The 16,859-nt window shown below is 44.8% G+C and overlaps 1 protein-coding gene across 2 annotated transcripts in view; it reads left to right on the top strand.

Moving 5' to 3' along the window:
* The window catches only part of ADGB (androglobin), a 1,188,702-nt gene that overhangs the window by 183,350 nt on the left and 988,493 nt on the right, over positions 1-16,859 (top strand). For both annotated transcript variants that reach the window (XM_085611585.1, XM_085611586.1), the window contains exons 6-7: positions 4,634-4,773; positions 14,172-14,258. In XM_085611585.1, coding sequence (XP_085467711.1) covers positions 4,634-4,773; positions 14,172-14,258 — 227 coding nt within the window. The remainder of the gene's footprint in view (positions 1-4,633; positions 4,774-14,171; positions 14,259-16,859) is intronic.

Here is a 16,859-nt window from a genome sequence, read left to right as displayed (position 1 = left end):
ATAAATTCACGGGTCTGGAATACATATTAATCACCAAAAGCTTAATGCCTGTCCGCCAATCCAATAACAGGCAAAGAACATCCTCAGACTCAGTTTCTAGAATCGTAGCAGTACAACCCAAGTGGGTAGCAACCCAGATGGTTAAACCTCCTGAAGGACGACCTCTGCCTCCCCACGTGGCCGGAATAGAAAAAGAAGCAAACCCCGTACGGTGATATTCCTGCCTTGCCCATGTTTCTTGAAAACAGCATATATGGTGGAGGTCTATAAAAGAACCCCAAACAGGGCAGATGAGCTTATTGGCAAGTCCAGCTATATTCCATGAAAGAATTTTACGTATAGCTAGAGGATTTGCAGTAGCATCAGATTTTTTATGCGTAAGGGGTTCACTAGAATTCATCAAAACGGTTGGGAGAGTATCAGGTAGGACGAAACAGGGAAACTGAGGGTCAGGAGAATACTCAGCCTCAGTGCGGGGGTTGGAAGTACCGTCCTCTTGGCTCAGTCAGTCAACCTCTTCAAGACAAGCATACCTATTGGTACACAAGTAATCACCTCTAATTGGCACATCAGAACAAATGTGCCTCTGTCTTCCTCTAAATGAGCTGGATCCAACCCTAGTCCAATTTTCAGCATTCTTGGGCTGGGTCAGGATATTTGTTGGAGGGTAGAAGAAAGACAGTGGAAGAGATTTAATAGATGTAGCTCCATTATCGCCTGGCCAATTACAAATGTATGATGCGATCTGAGGGTTACTGAAGTTTACCAAAATACAATCCCCCTTTATTTTCTTAATGGTACTTCCTACCCATGGAACCCTTCTAACCATTATGACCTCTGAACTAATATTGAGGGAAGAGGCCTATATGTATTTAACCAACTGGTCACTTTATTTTTGAAAGAAGCATAGCTTTCTGAGACAGAATTGACAAGCTCTGTGACGCCACTTAAGATTATAACATAGGGCGATGCTTCAGGAGGAAGGTTAATTACATCTTTCCATCTTGTACTGGCCACTTCTCTGTGTATACGTTCACCTGACTCCCTAGAAGATCCCCCAGCTTCTGTTTGGTTTAGTTTGGATACTCGAATGGGACTCTTTGACGAAATGGATAGTTGGCTTGGAGCAGGTAAAGGGATAAGAGTGGTAGGAAGAGAAGAGTTAGGGATAGCTGGTAGTGATCTAGGTGGGATAGATTCAGTTCTAGCAGAGAGGTTTGTCGTGGTTATAAGTTTTGAAGGAAAAGGGAGTTGGGAGTCACCCGTGTTTAACACGGGTACATTATAAGTTTTGCCACTACTCCCGAGGGAATTAGCTGTAACTGCTATAATCCTTTCTATTTCTCTTAGCCTTGCATCGATAGTATCAAACCTAGCCATCAAGGGGTTAAAGAATCCCCTGAGAACATTATTTAAGATATTTGTTAGATGAACATTCCCCCCTTCACACCCATCTCCCAGATTTGAAACAGGCAGCAGGGGCTCAGATTGAGAAGAATTTATCACTGGGGGTATATTTGATGTCACCCTAGTATCTGGAGCCGGACTAATAACCGTTTCGGGTAGAGTCCTCAAAACATTAGTATGAGAGTAGTCCAATCTCGCTTTCTTCCCACGTTTAGAGTTCCCCTCCCGTTTCCTTTTGGGGACTGCACCCTGATGAATCAGTTGAACTCGGCTCAACCCAGGAGTGCTCTTTGGATTAGATGATGTATGAAGCGTAGGAGGGGGTATACACTCAGGGATAGATTGGAGTGTATTTTTACGTGACGAAGTGCTAGACCTAAGGTCTTGGAGAACCGAATCTATTGGTTGGTCGATACTATCCAAAAGAGCTATGTGTGAATCATCCAAGTTAGAAGGAGGCCTGACAGATGCTAACAAACCCAACGAAGACCTCCTAGTACTCGTAATCCCATCAGACAGGCGCCTTTCTAGCATATTCAATTCACTTTCTACAACAGAATGTGCCCTGATAATAAAACTGTCCAAAGTACCAACAACCATAGGATGAGCTTTTGTAGGTTTACTTCGGGTGTCCATGGTGAGAGGCGTCTGCCGTCACGACGGGAGGAAAGTAGTGAAGCGAAGAGAGGGGGCCCGGTCCGGTCTTGACCGTGCTTGAACGGGCTTAAACAGGCCCGCCCTTTGCCCGGGCTTCGTCCCGGTCTACGCCCCGCACGCGTCCCGCTCATGCGAGACTGAGTGTGGCTTAAATAAGAAGAAGGAGGAGTCGGGAAGAGGAAGCAGGTGGAACAGGTGAGCAGTCCGCAAGGCGGCCTGGTCCTTGCAGTCCCGAGGATTAAAAAAGAACTTTAAAAATGGTCGTTGTCCTCCTTAAACGCCGTTCGTGACCTCCGTTGCAGCCCAGGTGAAGAAAGCACAATGTCAGAGCCTGCGAGCGGCTCCCGCGAAGCGGGGGCCGCGAGGCGCTAAGTACTTGCGAGGGGAGGAGTCGGGAAGAGGGACCAGGTGGAACAGGTGAGCAGTCCGCAAAGCGCCCTGGTCCTCGCAGTCCCGAGGATTAAAAAAGAACTTTAAAAATGGTCGTTGTCCTCCTTAAACGCCAATCGTGACCTCTGTTGCAGCCCAGGTGAAGAAAGCACAATATCAGAGCCTGCGAGCGGCTTCCGCGAAGCGGGGGCCGCGAGGCGCTAAGTACTTGCGAGGGGAGGAGTCGGGAAGAGGGACCAGGTGGAACAGGTGAGCAGTCCGCAAGGCGCCCTGGTCCTCGCAGTCCCGAGGATTAAAAAAGAACTTTAAAAATGGTCGTTGTCCTCCTTAAACGCCGATCGTGACCTCCGTTGCAGCCCAGGTGAAGAAAGCACAATGTCAGAGCCTGCGAGCGGCTCCCGCAAAGCGGGGGCCGCGAGGAGCTAAGTACTTGCGAGGGGAGGAGTCGGGAAGAGGGACCTGGTGGAACAGGTGAGCAGTCCGCAAAGCGGCCTGATCCTCGCAGTCCCGAGGATTAAAAAATAACTTTAAAAATGGTCGTTGTCCTCCTTAAACGCCGATCGTGACCTCCGTTGCAGCCCAGGTGAAGAAAGCACAATGTCAGAGCCTGCGAGCGGCTCCCGCGAAGCGGGGGCCGCGAGGCGCTAAGTACTTGCGAGGGGAGTAGTCGGGAAGAGGAACCAGGTGGAACAGGTGAGCAGTCCGCAAGGCGCCCTGGTCCTCGCAGACCCGAGGATTCAAAAAGAACTTTAAAAATGGTTGTTGTCCTCCTTAAACGCCGATCGTGACCTCCGTTGCAGCCCAGGTGAAGAAAGCACAATGTCAGAGCCTGCGAGCGGCTCCCGCGAAGCGGGGGCCGCGAGGCGCTAAGTACTTGCGAGGGGAGGAGTCGGGAAGAGGGACCAGGTGGAACAGGTGAGCAGTCCGCAAAGCGCCCTGTTCCTCGCAGTCCCGAGGATTAAAAAAGAACTTTAAAAATGGTCGTTGTCCTCCTTAAACGCCGATCGTGACCTCCGTTGCAGCCCAGGTGAAGAAAGCACAATGTCAGAGCCTGCGAGCGGCTCCCGCAAAGCGGGGGCCGCGAGGCGCTAAGTACTTGCGAGGGGAGGAGTCGGGAAGAGGGACCTGGTGGAACAGGTGAGCAGTCCGCAAAGCGGCCTGATCCTCGCAGTCCCGAGGATTAAAAAATAACTTTAAAAATGGTCGTTGTCCTCCTTAAACGCCGATCGTGACCTCCGTTGCAGCCCAGGTGAAGAAAGCACAATGTCAGAGCCTGCGAGCGGCTCCCGCGAAGCGGGGGCCGCGAGGCGCTAAGTACTTGCGAGGGGAGTAGTCGGGAAGAGGAACCAGGTGGAACAGGTGAGCAGTCCGCAAGGCGCCCTGGTCCTTGCAGTCCCGAGGATTAAAAAAGAACTTTAAAAATGGTTGTTGTCCTCCTTAAACGCCGATCGTGACCTCCGTTGCAGCCCAGGTGAAGAAAGCACAATGTCAGAGCCTGCGAGCGGCACCCTTATATAGTTTTTACATTTTTGCTACTTCTCTCCAATTGTGGCAGAATAGCAACTGAATTCCAGGGCCAAATTCCTCTGTAAGGCAGCAAAAATTGCCTGTGAGTGGTCAGGTAAATGTGATTGCTGACAACTGAAATCAGTGGAATCAGACCATTTGAAAAATGTTTTTTTAATACTGAAAATGTCATGTTCTTGCTTATCTCACGCACGTTAACGCGACTTTAACAACGTTTTTAAAACATAGATTATATATGCATTTTTAACGTTGGCATTCTCTAATCTAATAATATGCTTTGCAGATGTGCGAAAAAAGTCAAAATAAGTGGCGTGTCTGCTCGTTTGGAATAAGTAGAGTGTTAAGACTTCATGCACCAATAATTAAGTGAAGTGACTGGAGAAAAGACTGGAATAACACGTGCCGGCTACTAAATTAGTGGGAGATTTCACTCCCCGTCACACAAGATGTATTTATTAAAACTCTGGTTGCCATTTTTATCTCTCTTCATGGTCATTAACTCATCGGTAATGTCACTGCTGCCACAGCAGGGACTCGATTTAAGTGCTTGGGGGGTTGGAGGAGAAATTAAAAGTTTGTTTTGAATTTCCTGTTCTATTTCTGACTTCCGTGCCATTAATCTGCTTGTTCTCTTCTTGCTGCTAAATTCTAGGGTAGCTGGCGCAAAATCATTGTGGATGATACCATGCCGTTCACTGAAGACAACAAACTGTTGCTTCCGGCCACCAATTTAGAAGTGGAACTTTGGCCAATGCTGTTATCGAAAGCGCTCATCAAACTGGCGAATGTCACGTAGGTTGATCCTTTAACTATTTCTTTGCATTATACCCTTCCTCAAAAAGAAAATTATCTAAAATCATGCAATAAGGTATTTCGGGGTTTATAGTATATGTCTACAGAAGCTAGTATTTCCTGTCTGAATGCAATTGTAAAGAGGAGGTTGGAGGCCATGACTGCTTCACTCTAGGCTCCTTGTGCTTAACCTGTAATTTGTAAGTTTCGAGGTGATCCTTCGAGCGAGGGCCGTGAAAAGGGGTGGGTTGAGACCCCAAGCCGTGTTTTTCAATGCAATTTCCTTGGTTGAGACCCCAAACCGTGTTTTTCAATGCAATTTCCTGGGTTGAGACCCCAAACCGTGTTTTTGAAAGCTCGAATCTCTGACATTCTCTTACCTGCTGGGGGTGTTGCTGTTCGCCTTGCTGCCCGGCTCTGTGGTTGCTGTCTCCAGGCTCTTCTCGGCTGTGTGTCTCCCCCGACGCCGCTACTGCATCTCGCGGCTCGGAGCGGAGGGAGACTACAGCCCCCAGACTCCTTTGGGCCCTGACGTCATCTACGCGCCCGGAGGCGCTTAAAAGTCCACCGCTTCCTTTGGGGAGCGGGAAGCTCGAATCTCTGACATTCTCTTACCTGCTGGGGGTGTTGCTGTTCGCCTTGCTGCCCGGCTCTGTGGTTGCTGTCTCCAGGCTCTTGTCGGCTGTGTGTCTCCCCCGCCGCCGCTACTGCATCTCGCGGCTCGGAGCGGAGGGAGACTGCAGCCCCCAGACTCCTTTGGGCCCTGACGTCATCTACGCGCCCGGAGGCGCTTAAAAGTCCACCGCTTCCTCCGCGTCGCGGGACGCGCGCGGGCGGACGCCGGGCTAAGCCCGGGCAAAGGGCGGGCCCTCTTAGGCCCTCAGAGGCCGATAGAGGTTGGGTTGGGACTGCCCTCTGTGAAGTGACTGCTGTTGGATTGACCACCCATTCTCGGGACTGCACAGGTGATTGTGACGGGCAATATATAGCACGAGTTATTGTGTCAAATACTATCTGGAAGGACTGTGCTTCTTACTGCTCGGTGGAAGCATGTCGAAAGGGTCATCTAAAGCGTGCACAAGGGTTGCGGGCATGGGGACTTTGGACAGTTATTTAAAACAGGCAGAATCTGCCATTGTGAAAGAGATCGCTTCGGTTGAACGAAGACTGTCTTTGGACTCCATTAGATTATCTGTTCCTTTATTACCCGCTGTGGACTGTTCGTCAGAAAACGTCCCTTTGGATGGTGTGTACCCGCTTGAGATTATGAATGGCTCTTGTATTAATGTCAGTCCTACAATTGTGTCACCCCCCTCACTTACAGTAAGTCCTGCACAACCCCCACTGGTTACTCGCACTAGACAATTGAGGATCAGGCCTGATCTGAATGTTGGTGGTGGTAAAATTGCCACGGGGAAAAGAAAGGCGAAGAATAACCCTCAGGGTACTAGAAAACCGGCAAAACTATCTAAATCTAGCAATCCCGCTCCTGGATTGAACAAAGTTAATACTGATGCTCCCCGTCCAGTTAGCGAGACTTTGGGAGAGGCAGTGAATGATTGTGTTAAATCGGCTACTAATAGCACTACTGATAGCACTAGCGAAAAATCTATGTCAGACTTTACAAATATCCTGGATGAGCACCTTAAATTATTTACTGCTCCTTTATTGGTCACTTTGAGGCGCATTGAGGAGCGGTTGAATGTAATTGAGTCACACCTTACCTCTAAGGTTTCTATTCCTGGCCCAAGTACCCTGGCAATTAACTCTCTTAGTACAGTTACTGCCTCGGTCAATAACTTGTTGGATTCCATAATTACCGCACCCCAACAACCAGTACCTCACTCCACTACCTCGGCCACTGGTGTAAACCTACCACCCCTAGTTTTAAATCCTACGGGTACAACACAAGGGGTGGTTTCGGGTTCTCAGAATATTGAAGGGAGGTCCGGCTTTTTAGCTAACTATGATAAGAGGGACTCGTTACATCTACCTGTTGAGGCTTGTCCATATACTATTATCTTAGCTAATGTCCCAAAATTGGAAGGGGGAAAAAGAGAACACTGGACTTCCCTGAAAAACAAGGCCATCCATTACTTATCTAATAAAACTGTCTTGGGACAACATCTTGCCAACAATTTTATGATGATCAGAAGGGTCCCGTGGGTGGGCAGGACAAACAAGAGTCTGGTGGGTGATTGTATTGTCGTAAGTTTCAGATCTCCAAGGTTGGTTGAGGATATATTGAAACAGGCTGGGACAGTGAGAATCCAGACGGATTTTGTTAATGTCCTCCCTCTGGGTTTCTTTTATCCTCCATTTCATGTTGGGTCGTCATTAAGTGACCCCCCTAGGGGTATTGGTTTTAACAACTATGCTGTCCCTGTTTCTAACAGATTTGATGCTCTTTCAAACCTAGATGACAATGAATGACTAGGGACATTGGCAGAGCATAATACTCCAGATAGTTGGGTAGTTGGCCGTGATGAAAATATATTGCAACCATTGGATGACAGTCATGTCGCATTGACCCCTGGATTATTGGGCAATCCATTTAGATTGGTCAGTTGGAATATAGCTGGCCTGAAAAATAAAATCGATGACCCGGCTTGGCGAGCATTTATAGGTTTAGGCCACATTATCAGTTTACAAGAAACATGGGACGTAGAGAATACCCTGACTATTGATGGGTACAGGAGTTTTTTTGTTCCAGCAGTACCATCAAATGCGGGGAGGGCAAAGGGTGGGTTGGCTACCTTAATTTTCGCTACTATACCGGGTCTACAGACCCAAATAGATACAGGTTCGCTGAATAGTTTGGCTGTACAAATCTCCCTATTAGAGGGAGGTGTTTTTTTAATCGTAAATTTTTATAATTCCTATGACAGAGTCACCACAACTGATCATCTCGTAGCTTTAACACGCTTTTTGGCGGATTACAAGGACGCTAACCAAAATGACTGTTTTATTATAATTTTGGGTGATTTTAATATCCACGGCTGTTTAGACAAATGTTTGTCCTCTGATCCTCTAGGTCCGTCTGCACAAGGTGATGCTCATTTTGAGCATTCTGCTCAGGGAGATTGTCTTGAGTCAATCTTAGCAGATTATGGTCTTATACTCCCTTCCTTGACGTCTGAGGAAATTCCTACTTTTAAAGGGAATGGCAAACATTCGGTCATTGATTACATTTTTATTAGTTTTGCACTTGGTGATATGATTCACGGTTATAAGGCGATTTGGTCACATTTCAGTGACCATAACCCTGTGGTCCTTAGTATTTCGGACATTTTTATCACCCCTACTAAAACTTTGGAAAGGACGGATAAATCTAATATCCGCTCCTCTGATCAGAATCGTAGGATCAGATGGAACAAAATAATTCCGGATGACTTTCATTCTAATCTAAGAAGGAAGGTGGGTCCTGTGATAAATATCTGTTTGGATTTGGACGCCGGTAATAAGGAAGCTTCAGAGGCTTATTCGGCAATCTGCTCCCAAATCTCTGCGGACCTTAGTTGTCCTGCTAAGGGTAAAGATAATACCGATTTAGGCTGGTTTGATAGAAATTGTTCCCTGGCGAACAGAAGGCTGAAGGCCGCCCTAAGTTGTAAACCTATTAATAGGGCGATTATTGCCACGCTTAGGAAAGAATATGATAAAGCCCTGAAAACTAGAAAGCAAAAGATCAGAGAGGATGCATGGGTTGAATTAGCTTCCGTGGATGTTCTTAGAAACAGTGCAAAGTTTTGGTCTGTGGTGAATAAACCTTATTTTCGCGACGCTTGTAACGGCCAATTAGACTGTGGCATAGGGGAAGAGTTGTGGTGCTCTCATTTTAAGTCAGTCTATGAAGGGGTAAACAATGGGGCATCGACCTTGTCGTCCCCTATTGCAAACCAATATACTTTATCGGTTTCTAAGATCGAGGTAGTCGAGGCCATTGAAAAGATGACAAGTAACAAGGCCCCGGGCCCGGATGGTGTTCCGGTTGACCTTTATAAATCTGACCTTGAGACTTGGTCTTTGGTTTTAATGAATGTTTTTAACAGGGTTTGTGTTTCAGGCATTCCGGACACTTGGTCCGAATCTGTGATTATACCCATTTTTAAAAAAGGTTGCAGGGGGGACCCTAGTTGTTACCGCCCTATCTCCCTTATTGATTCTGCAGTTAAAGTTCTAGGGCGCGTAGTTTTGGGGAAACTAACAGCGTGGTTGGAGGTTAACGAGACCCTTTCATGCTTACAATATGGGTTCAGAGCAGGTCGAGGTACTATAGACCAAAGTCTGAACCTATATTTATTAATAGGCAAATACACTATTGCCAAAAAAGGGAAGCTATATCTTGCCTTTATGGACCTGTCCTCGGCATTCGACCGAGTGAATTGGTCGAAGCTGTGGGATTTGCTCCTCAAGTGCGGCATTGACGAAAACATTGTATTTTTCCTGGCTGAGTTACATAGGGATCTCTCCGCCAACGTTAGATACGATCGCCTGGGTAATTGCACTGGTAGGATCGGAATCACTAATGGTGTTAGACAGGGCTGTATTTTAGCCCCCCTGCTTTTTACGTTATACATTAATGATTTAGGTGCTGTTATAACTAGGTCGTGCAAGGATATTCCAAGAGCTGGCAAGTTTTCTATTCCGGCATTATTATACGCCGATGATGCCGCCTTGTTAGCACGTACACCCGTGGGTTTGCAACGTTTGTTGGACTCATTTGCAAATTTTATGAAAGCACTTGATCTTAGTGTGAATTTTTCTAAATCACATGTCATGATTATGGGCTGTAAATCAAAAAAAGTTAAGACCTTGTACTGCGAAGGGCATGTTTTATCCCGCGTTAGCAGATTTCCCTACTTGGGGGTTATCTTTGATGATAAGTTCACTTGGTCCCCGCAATTGGCAGCTAAACGCAATGTCTTTGTTAGGTCTACTTTAGCCGTCTTGGACTTTGCTTGCAAATTGGGGGTGAAGCCTATACAGGCCATCTTGAACATATATGTTACTAAATGCCTTTCTATAGCAATGTATGCGGCTGACTTATGGGGAATTAAAGATGTTAAAGTCCTTCAAATAGTAGAAGATACATTTCTAAAATCCATCTTATGTCTACCTCAGTCAACCCCTGCCTTTATTGTTCATCAGGAATGCGGGATAGATTATCTAGTGGATCGTATTGCTCTAGCCCCATTGTTAAAATGGATTACAATTTGGTTAAACCCAGATTTGGAATTAAATCATGTGATTTTAAAGGATTGTTTATCTCTTGAGTATGGCAGCACCATTCCTTGGATAAATTATGTTAAGAACTTATCTAGAGAATTAGGCCGTCCCGAATTATTCGATCTACCTGGCAACTTAATTAAGGGGGATCTGAAATGGGTGAAAGCTGCATATAAACAGCGGACAATTTTAGAAAGGGAAGAAAAGGAGCTACTTAAACCTTCAGTAAGGGCTCATCAGTTGGTAATTACTTCCAACAGTATTGAACCCTACTTGGTCACTGTTAACAACATGAACCATCGTTTTTTATTGACCAAGTTTAGACTGAACAAATTCTATCTTTTGCTCACCGATTCCCCAGGGTGGTCGAAGGAGAGGGACTTGGGAATCTGTTCTTGTGACGGATTTTCCCTCAAAGACACGGTGCACTTTGTCTTCTTCTGCAAATACTTGTCCCCTATTCGCAAAAAATTTATTATCCCCCTTATTAAGGACAAAGGATTTAGGCAGGTTAAACCTGCTCTTTTATATTTACAATTGCTGGGTTCTACATGGGAGATTTTTAATATTGCCAATTTTTTAGCAATCTTTTAGCAATCTCAATGAGATTAAGGAAGAACATTTCTTGGATATAACAATTAATGGGTAACTCATGAATTGAAATCAAGTGTCTTGTATACCTTCTTAACTTAATTGTAGTGTTCAATGTTATTTATATTGTATGTCTTTTATATTTATATGCTTTTATGGTTTTTGCTATGAACCGAATAAAGTAATTTTGACTGACTGACTGAAAGCAATTTTCCATAGGAAAATTGAACAGCGATACAGCAAAAATGGCTCAACGGAATTACACTAAATTTGGCATAAAGCTAGTTCTTGGTCCGGAACACCTGCTTGTGTGATTTGGTTTAAATCTGTTCTATAGTTTTACAAAAACGAATGTTCAAAATGTATGTAATTATTCCGCTGCTGAGGTTGCACGGATTCAACAAATCGAAAGATACGATTTGATTGTCTGCCACCAAATCAACAAAGATGTGGCAGCAGGCATTTTAGGACTCCGGAACTCAGTCCCTATCCTGTGAAAAATGAAGAAAAAAAACATATAGCGGACAGGGTATGGGTACCCTGCCTACCGTAGGCCTGGTGGGGGTTTCAAGAGGTGCCAAAATCTTAATTTAACCTGTTGTTCTGTTAAAAAAAAAAAACATAGGCTTTCGCCCTTTTTATAAATAATACCCTTGGGGTGGCCCAGGGACTAGGGGGCATCGTTAAATTGACATATTTTGGGGAAGCGATCAAGGAGACACCTTCCACAAGCTTTATTGGGGTCCTGGGGACCCAATCCCTCAGGGCCTACATTCATATTTAGTGGAAGGTGCGTGAAGCCCCCCACCCCAGCTTCTAAGAGGCCGCAGGAACCCCACCCCAGGGGGCCAGCATTCATATTTAGGGGAGGGGAATGCAGCTCCCCAACCCCATTCTCCAAGGCTGAGTTTGGCTTTTAGGGAGGGGGCATGAGCCCCCCTCTTCCTGAGCCATTCATAGGACCCCGGGACCCCATCCCCTTGTGCCCGAAGAGAGCAGTGTCCCATGGACCTCTTTCCCTGGGACACTGCTGTTTCTTTCCAGTGGGGGCAGCTTTGCTTCTGCCCTGCTGGAGCATAGAAAAAACTGATCTCGCCTGGGCCTGGGCAAAGGAATGGAAACGGCTCCCACCCCACCCAGGATAACTGCTAACTGAGTAGCCGACACGGGCTTGCTGGAGCCTTGGGGCATCCCTTTCAGCCTCCCAGCAAGAAGGCATGTTGTGGGTGCCCAGGTTGAGCACCAAGGCACACACTGGAAAAAAAATCCCAGCTCCGCCAGCCGCTAGGATAGGTGCTGGCTAGGGAGCAGCATGGACTGCGGGGGTCCTGGGGCTCCCCCACGGCATCCCTCAACATTTTTCCATGTTGTGGGTGCTCCGGGTGGGCACTGGGGAACCCATTAAAAATAGAATAGTAAATGAATGGCAGGAGCAATTCTTTAATATTTCCTGCTCTGTACAAGGAGCTCCCCGTAACGCCTCACAAGGCCTTTTTTATTAATAAGGTTTTTGGCACTGTGACAAGTCTGCACATCACTTAAAAAAAAGTTTAGGTGTGTCCGTAATGCATTGTAGAGAATGGCGGGTTTTAACAGTCACAAAAAAAGAGCACATGTAAAGGGTGACAGCATATTATCGTTATGATGTAAACCTTTTGTTGTGGGAGTTATACTCGTAAACATTCTTGCGAGTTTTCAGGTGATTTCACCATCTGAAAAATGCTGACACTCTTCTCGTATTTGATATACTGTGGTTGGGAGAAAAAAAAAGTCATTCATAATTTTCTTATACTTTATGGAAGGAGTTCCAGAAGATAAAATGAGAGCACCTTTTCTGTTAGTTCACTCTATCTTCCTCAGCCATGTGAGAATAAAGTCCGATAGGCCGAGCAAAACATGAACTTCCGACAGATGCAGCAGCCTGTCAATTGATTGTCCGGTGTTCTACTGCAGCTCTCCACAGTGTTCTAATAAACAACTAGAGCGCTAACATTCTGTATTCATGACAAAACTGACACACTTGAAGAGACTTGATTGAATTAAAGCTGTAAAACATAAAGCATTTCTGTCAGATTTGAGCTCTTTTTGTCATAGAAATGTGGTTAGTGCTCTAGACAGCTATAATCAGGGCGCATATTCCGTGAGTTCTATAATCAATTTCTAATCCATGTCAGTAAAACAGTGTGACATGCAGAATAAAACCTACAATTTCATCCCAAGCACCACCCTGTCAGTTGATTCCCTGGTGTGTTACTGCAGCTTACCCGAGTGTTCAAATGAACAGCTCGAGCGCTAACATTATGTTCCTTTTTAGCTACTCGAGCACTTTCTATTAGAAAATCACGAGAAAAAACAATTTTCTGTCAAACATAGTTCATCAAATCCCAGTAAAAAGCCAGCATTTTTCACTGGGTAAAATAAAATCTCCTGAGAACTTACCAGAATTCTTGAAATGAGTATAACACCACCAATATCTAATTTATATTGTCATTGAAATATGTTATCATCCTTCATATGTGTTCCTTTTTGTGACCCTCAAAACCTTGCATTTACTGCAATGCATTTCAATGAGGACCATGTCCCAGAGTCCTGTGATGGCTCCCACAACATATTGTTCACGTTATAGCTAGCAATTTAGGATTGAATAAGCACCTTTATTTGGCCAATCAGAGAATAGCTGGACACCAACCATCCAGAAACACTTAGCCTTTTAACACATTAATTCCCAAACCAAGACCCTCTTTAAACACAAATGTCTTGAAAACAACTGAACACATTTACACCAAATCTCAAAACCATGCTTTCTGAGGAAAGTTGATACTTTTTGCCAAATTGGCTGAGATTCCTTTCTGTCATTTTTTTGTGTATTGGAGCACAAAGATTCTTATGGAACTTAACATGGCAATCACACTTTTACCACCCTTTTTCTTGGCCTCCGCTCAACAAATCAGCTCAAAACCGCCCACGAAGGAGCTGCAGTGGATGATTTTTTTTGGGTGAATTTTTTGTACAGATTCGGCAAACTGCTTTAGGAGCCCACCGCCAGCCGGAATTTTCTAGTTTTGATTCAACCTCAAGGTTCTTTCTTCCACAACCGTACACATCCTGTCTCTTAACCTCACTCTTTCAGGTGCTTTTCATCCTTCCTATCTCCCTATGTCTCTATTTTCCTACCTATATCTGCATCTTTCTTTATTTCTTTCTTTTCTGCCTTCCTCTCTCATACTCTGGGTCTAAGTTTGATGATTAAATAAGACCCGGTCCCACAAACATGTATGCTTCTGCCTACAACATGCACATTGGGCTCTACCTTGTGTTAGGATTGATGCCAGCGTGAGAATCTTTGTACCTATCAGGTGAGGAAGATTGTTCCACATTTCCAGGAACAATGAATCTGGAAATTACAAGTTGACTCTGGCTGTTGAGTAAAGAAAAAGCCTAGTTTTTGTGTGTATGCATTCCTAACCACATTTATTTAATATTGATTTACCATTCAATTTACAGTTTCAAAGTCATATTGTTTACTTGCAATCTTCTCTATCATAAACCTGAGTCGTACATTTGTTTCTTTACATCAGACTGCATTCTTCTGGAAAAAGAGAAAAAGGGAGATTTACAGTTCTGCATTCACTCACTGGCTGGATCCCTGAAGTTCTTCCTCTCCAGTAAGTATCATTGTAACACTGTTAGGAAGTCATAATTTATTTACTCACATTGGCTGCCCAAAAAATTGTGAATTCATCCAAAACAACATTTGTGAGATCTTGAGACATGCATTTGAGGTAATAGTTACACACTGTAACTGGACAATTTAGGTTTTAAGTTATTACGTCTGTTGAGCTGGGTGTTTTGAAGGAATTTCTGCTGTTTGTTAGTTCCCGTTATATTGCCATTAACATTTTTTTCACTGTCTTTTAAATAATTGACTTTGGCGTCTGCTAAACTAAGAATCAGTGTAAGTTATTTGGTCGTGTGCATCGCATACTCAGAGTATGACATGACCTTCCACTTGTCCTCTGTGCCTGCCCCACAAGGCCTTTGGAGGGCGTCTCCATCCACCAGTATTAATATACTATACTCTGGTCTGTATATTAATCCCAACATAACAAAAATGTGTCAGCTCAAGCATATCCTGAGATGATCCAGAGACTGAATGACAAATATTTTTTTCAACAAAAACCTGACAGACTGAGGAAAGAGCTGCATAAGGTGGTTGACCTGAGGACCACCCTCTAATGGATCATACATCATTCTTTCTGCCACTGTGCTGCTTCACCTTTTTTATTGTCCCCTCATGAACATTGGGAGGGAAGAAGGGGAAATGTTCACTGTTCATTCGTCTAAATGGCGCATGCACCATATGTCCACTTTTCATTGTGACAGATTATATATTTTTGGGAGGGGCATGAACATGTTACAGAATAATGTAAAAATCAAGAGAGGGAAACAGAAGTCATGACTCACCCTCCTCATATACAGTGTCACAATCACGAGAGAGTCAAACTAGTCATCTACTGGATATAGGGGAAATACCTTTTCTTAAAGGAACTCTCACTCACTGAATGTTATCCAGTAACATGCTTCATCATCAACTTCTTCCCGACCTTCTGAGGGTCGGGCATGCTGCAAACTCTTTCCTTACAAGGGAGCACTTTTAAGGGAAAAGGGTGTTTGATCCATATGAGGTAATCTTCAAAATTGCCTAGGTGGTGCACAAATCAGCATTTATTCTCGGGTCAGTCTGACAAGGTCATAAATTGGAGAAAATTGGCTAATTGGAGTTACTATCACTCCTTGGCCCTTAAGTGTGATCCACTACTTTCTGCCATGTACCCCAATCCAATGGTTTTTGCCAAGATCAGATGTAACTATTAATAACCTTTTGGGTAAGGCTGGCTGGTTATTTATTTTTTCATTCATACTATGCCACACATACATGGTAAACTCCCTTAGAAGAGGGTCCTCTTATTTAGTGGACTTCTGATGCCTCGTAGGGATCTCCAGAGGACAGTGTGCCCAGTAGTCACACAGTCATCATGGTTCCCACTCGGCCAAAGACCTATTCACCTCCCCTGGAGCCTGCATGTTACAGAAAACAGAGCAATGGTACATGCACCAAAGGCACTGATATTCTTGCTACTGTCTCAAAAACAACTGCATGAAATTCACTGAACGATGGCAAAGCTGTCCTGCCACAGAACATGGCGAAATTTTCCTCAATGGGTTTGGAGGTATTTAGGGAGAAGTCACCTGTGATTGGAGAAGTGCTAATGTTGGGGACTTCCCTTAATTTTTTTGACTTATTTGGCCATTCTACATGTAGCTTGGGATGATCTGTGCATCTGGGAATGTTGAACGCTGGTTTCCTGAGTTTGGTGCAAATTGTTGGAGTAGCACATTTTTAAGCATGCACAATAGATTTTTTTTATGATGTAAGGTGTCCACCTTAACTAGAGAGATTAAATAGCACCTCAATAGCACACTTATACACAGTAATGTGAAAAAGTACACCCTCTAACGATTCTAAGTTATTACATATTAAGACATACATGCTAGTCCTCACCAGGTCCTTACAGTAGATACATGTAACCTCATGTGGCAAACAGCACAAACAATGTTTTTATTTATTAAACAATAGAAGCAATTGAAACACAACATAGGGCCTCATTACAATGTTGATCAGAAAGCAATATGACTGACTACTTGTCAGAAACGGTTCTGACCAAACTACTTTTGGCGAGTCCAACCGATCAATTACGATGTTTCCTAACACCGTTCAGAAAGCCTCCCATTGACTTTAAAGCGACCTACAACACAGGCTCCCATTGTAAAAGGGTGGTTGCGGAAAACCTTGCACCCTGTTGTAGGCATGGTGCCTGCCGCACTGTGCATGGTTTTAAAGAGGGGTCCCATGGGTACCCCCACAGGCCCCAACCGGAGGCCTCAGGGTGAAGGGGGCCTGCTACAGGCCCCCAAAGTCAGTTTCCGACAGCCATTCCGTGTCGGACAGATCAATTTCGGAAGGCTGTCCGAATCTGTTGTCGTAATACGTCGGTCGGAAACACTATCCATAGAGCTGTAAGATTCGGCTCCAACCAACTCGCAGTCTCCAAATGCCGGTCAGAACCGATTCTGAATTACCGAACGGTTACCTTTCCATCATAATCGGTCGGTTGGAAACATAGGTTCCGACACGGTTTAGGGGATTCGGACTGCCGTTCGGAGCCTTTCCGACAGACATCATAATGAGGCCCGTTTTGTGTGTG

The sequence above is a fragment of the Triturus cristatus genome, chromosome 6 (genome assembly GCF_964204655.1).
Source record: "Triturus cristatus chromosome 6, aTriCri1.1, whole genome shotgun sequence".
Taxonomy (NCBI): domain Eukaryota; kingdom Metazoa; phylum Chordata; class Amphibia; order Caudata; family Salamandridae; genus Triturus; species Triturus cristatus.
Note: the sequence above shows the minus strand (reverse complement) of the source record. Positions and strands in the feature narration are given on the sequence as shown.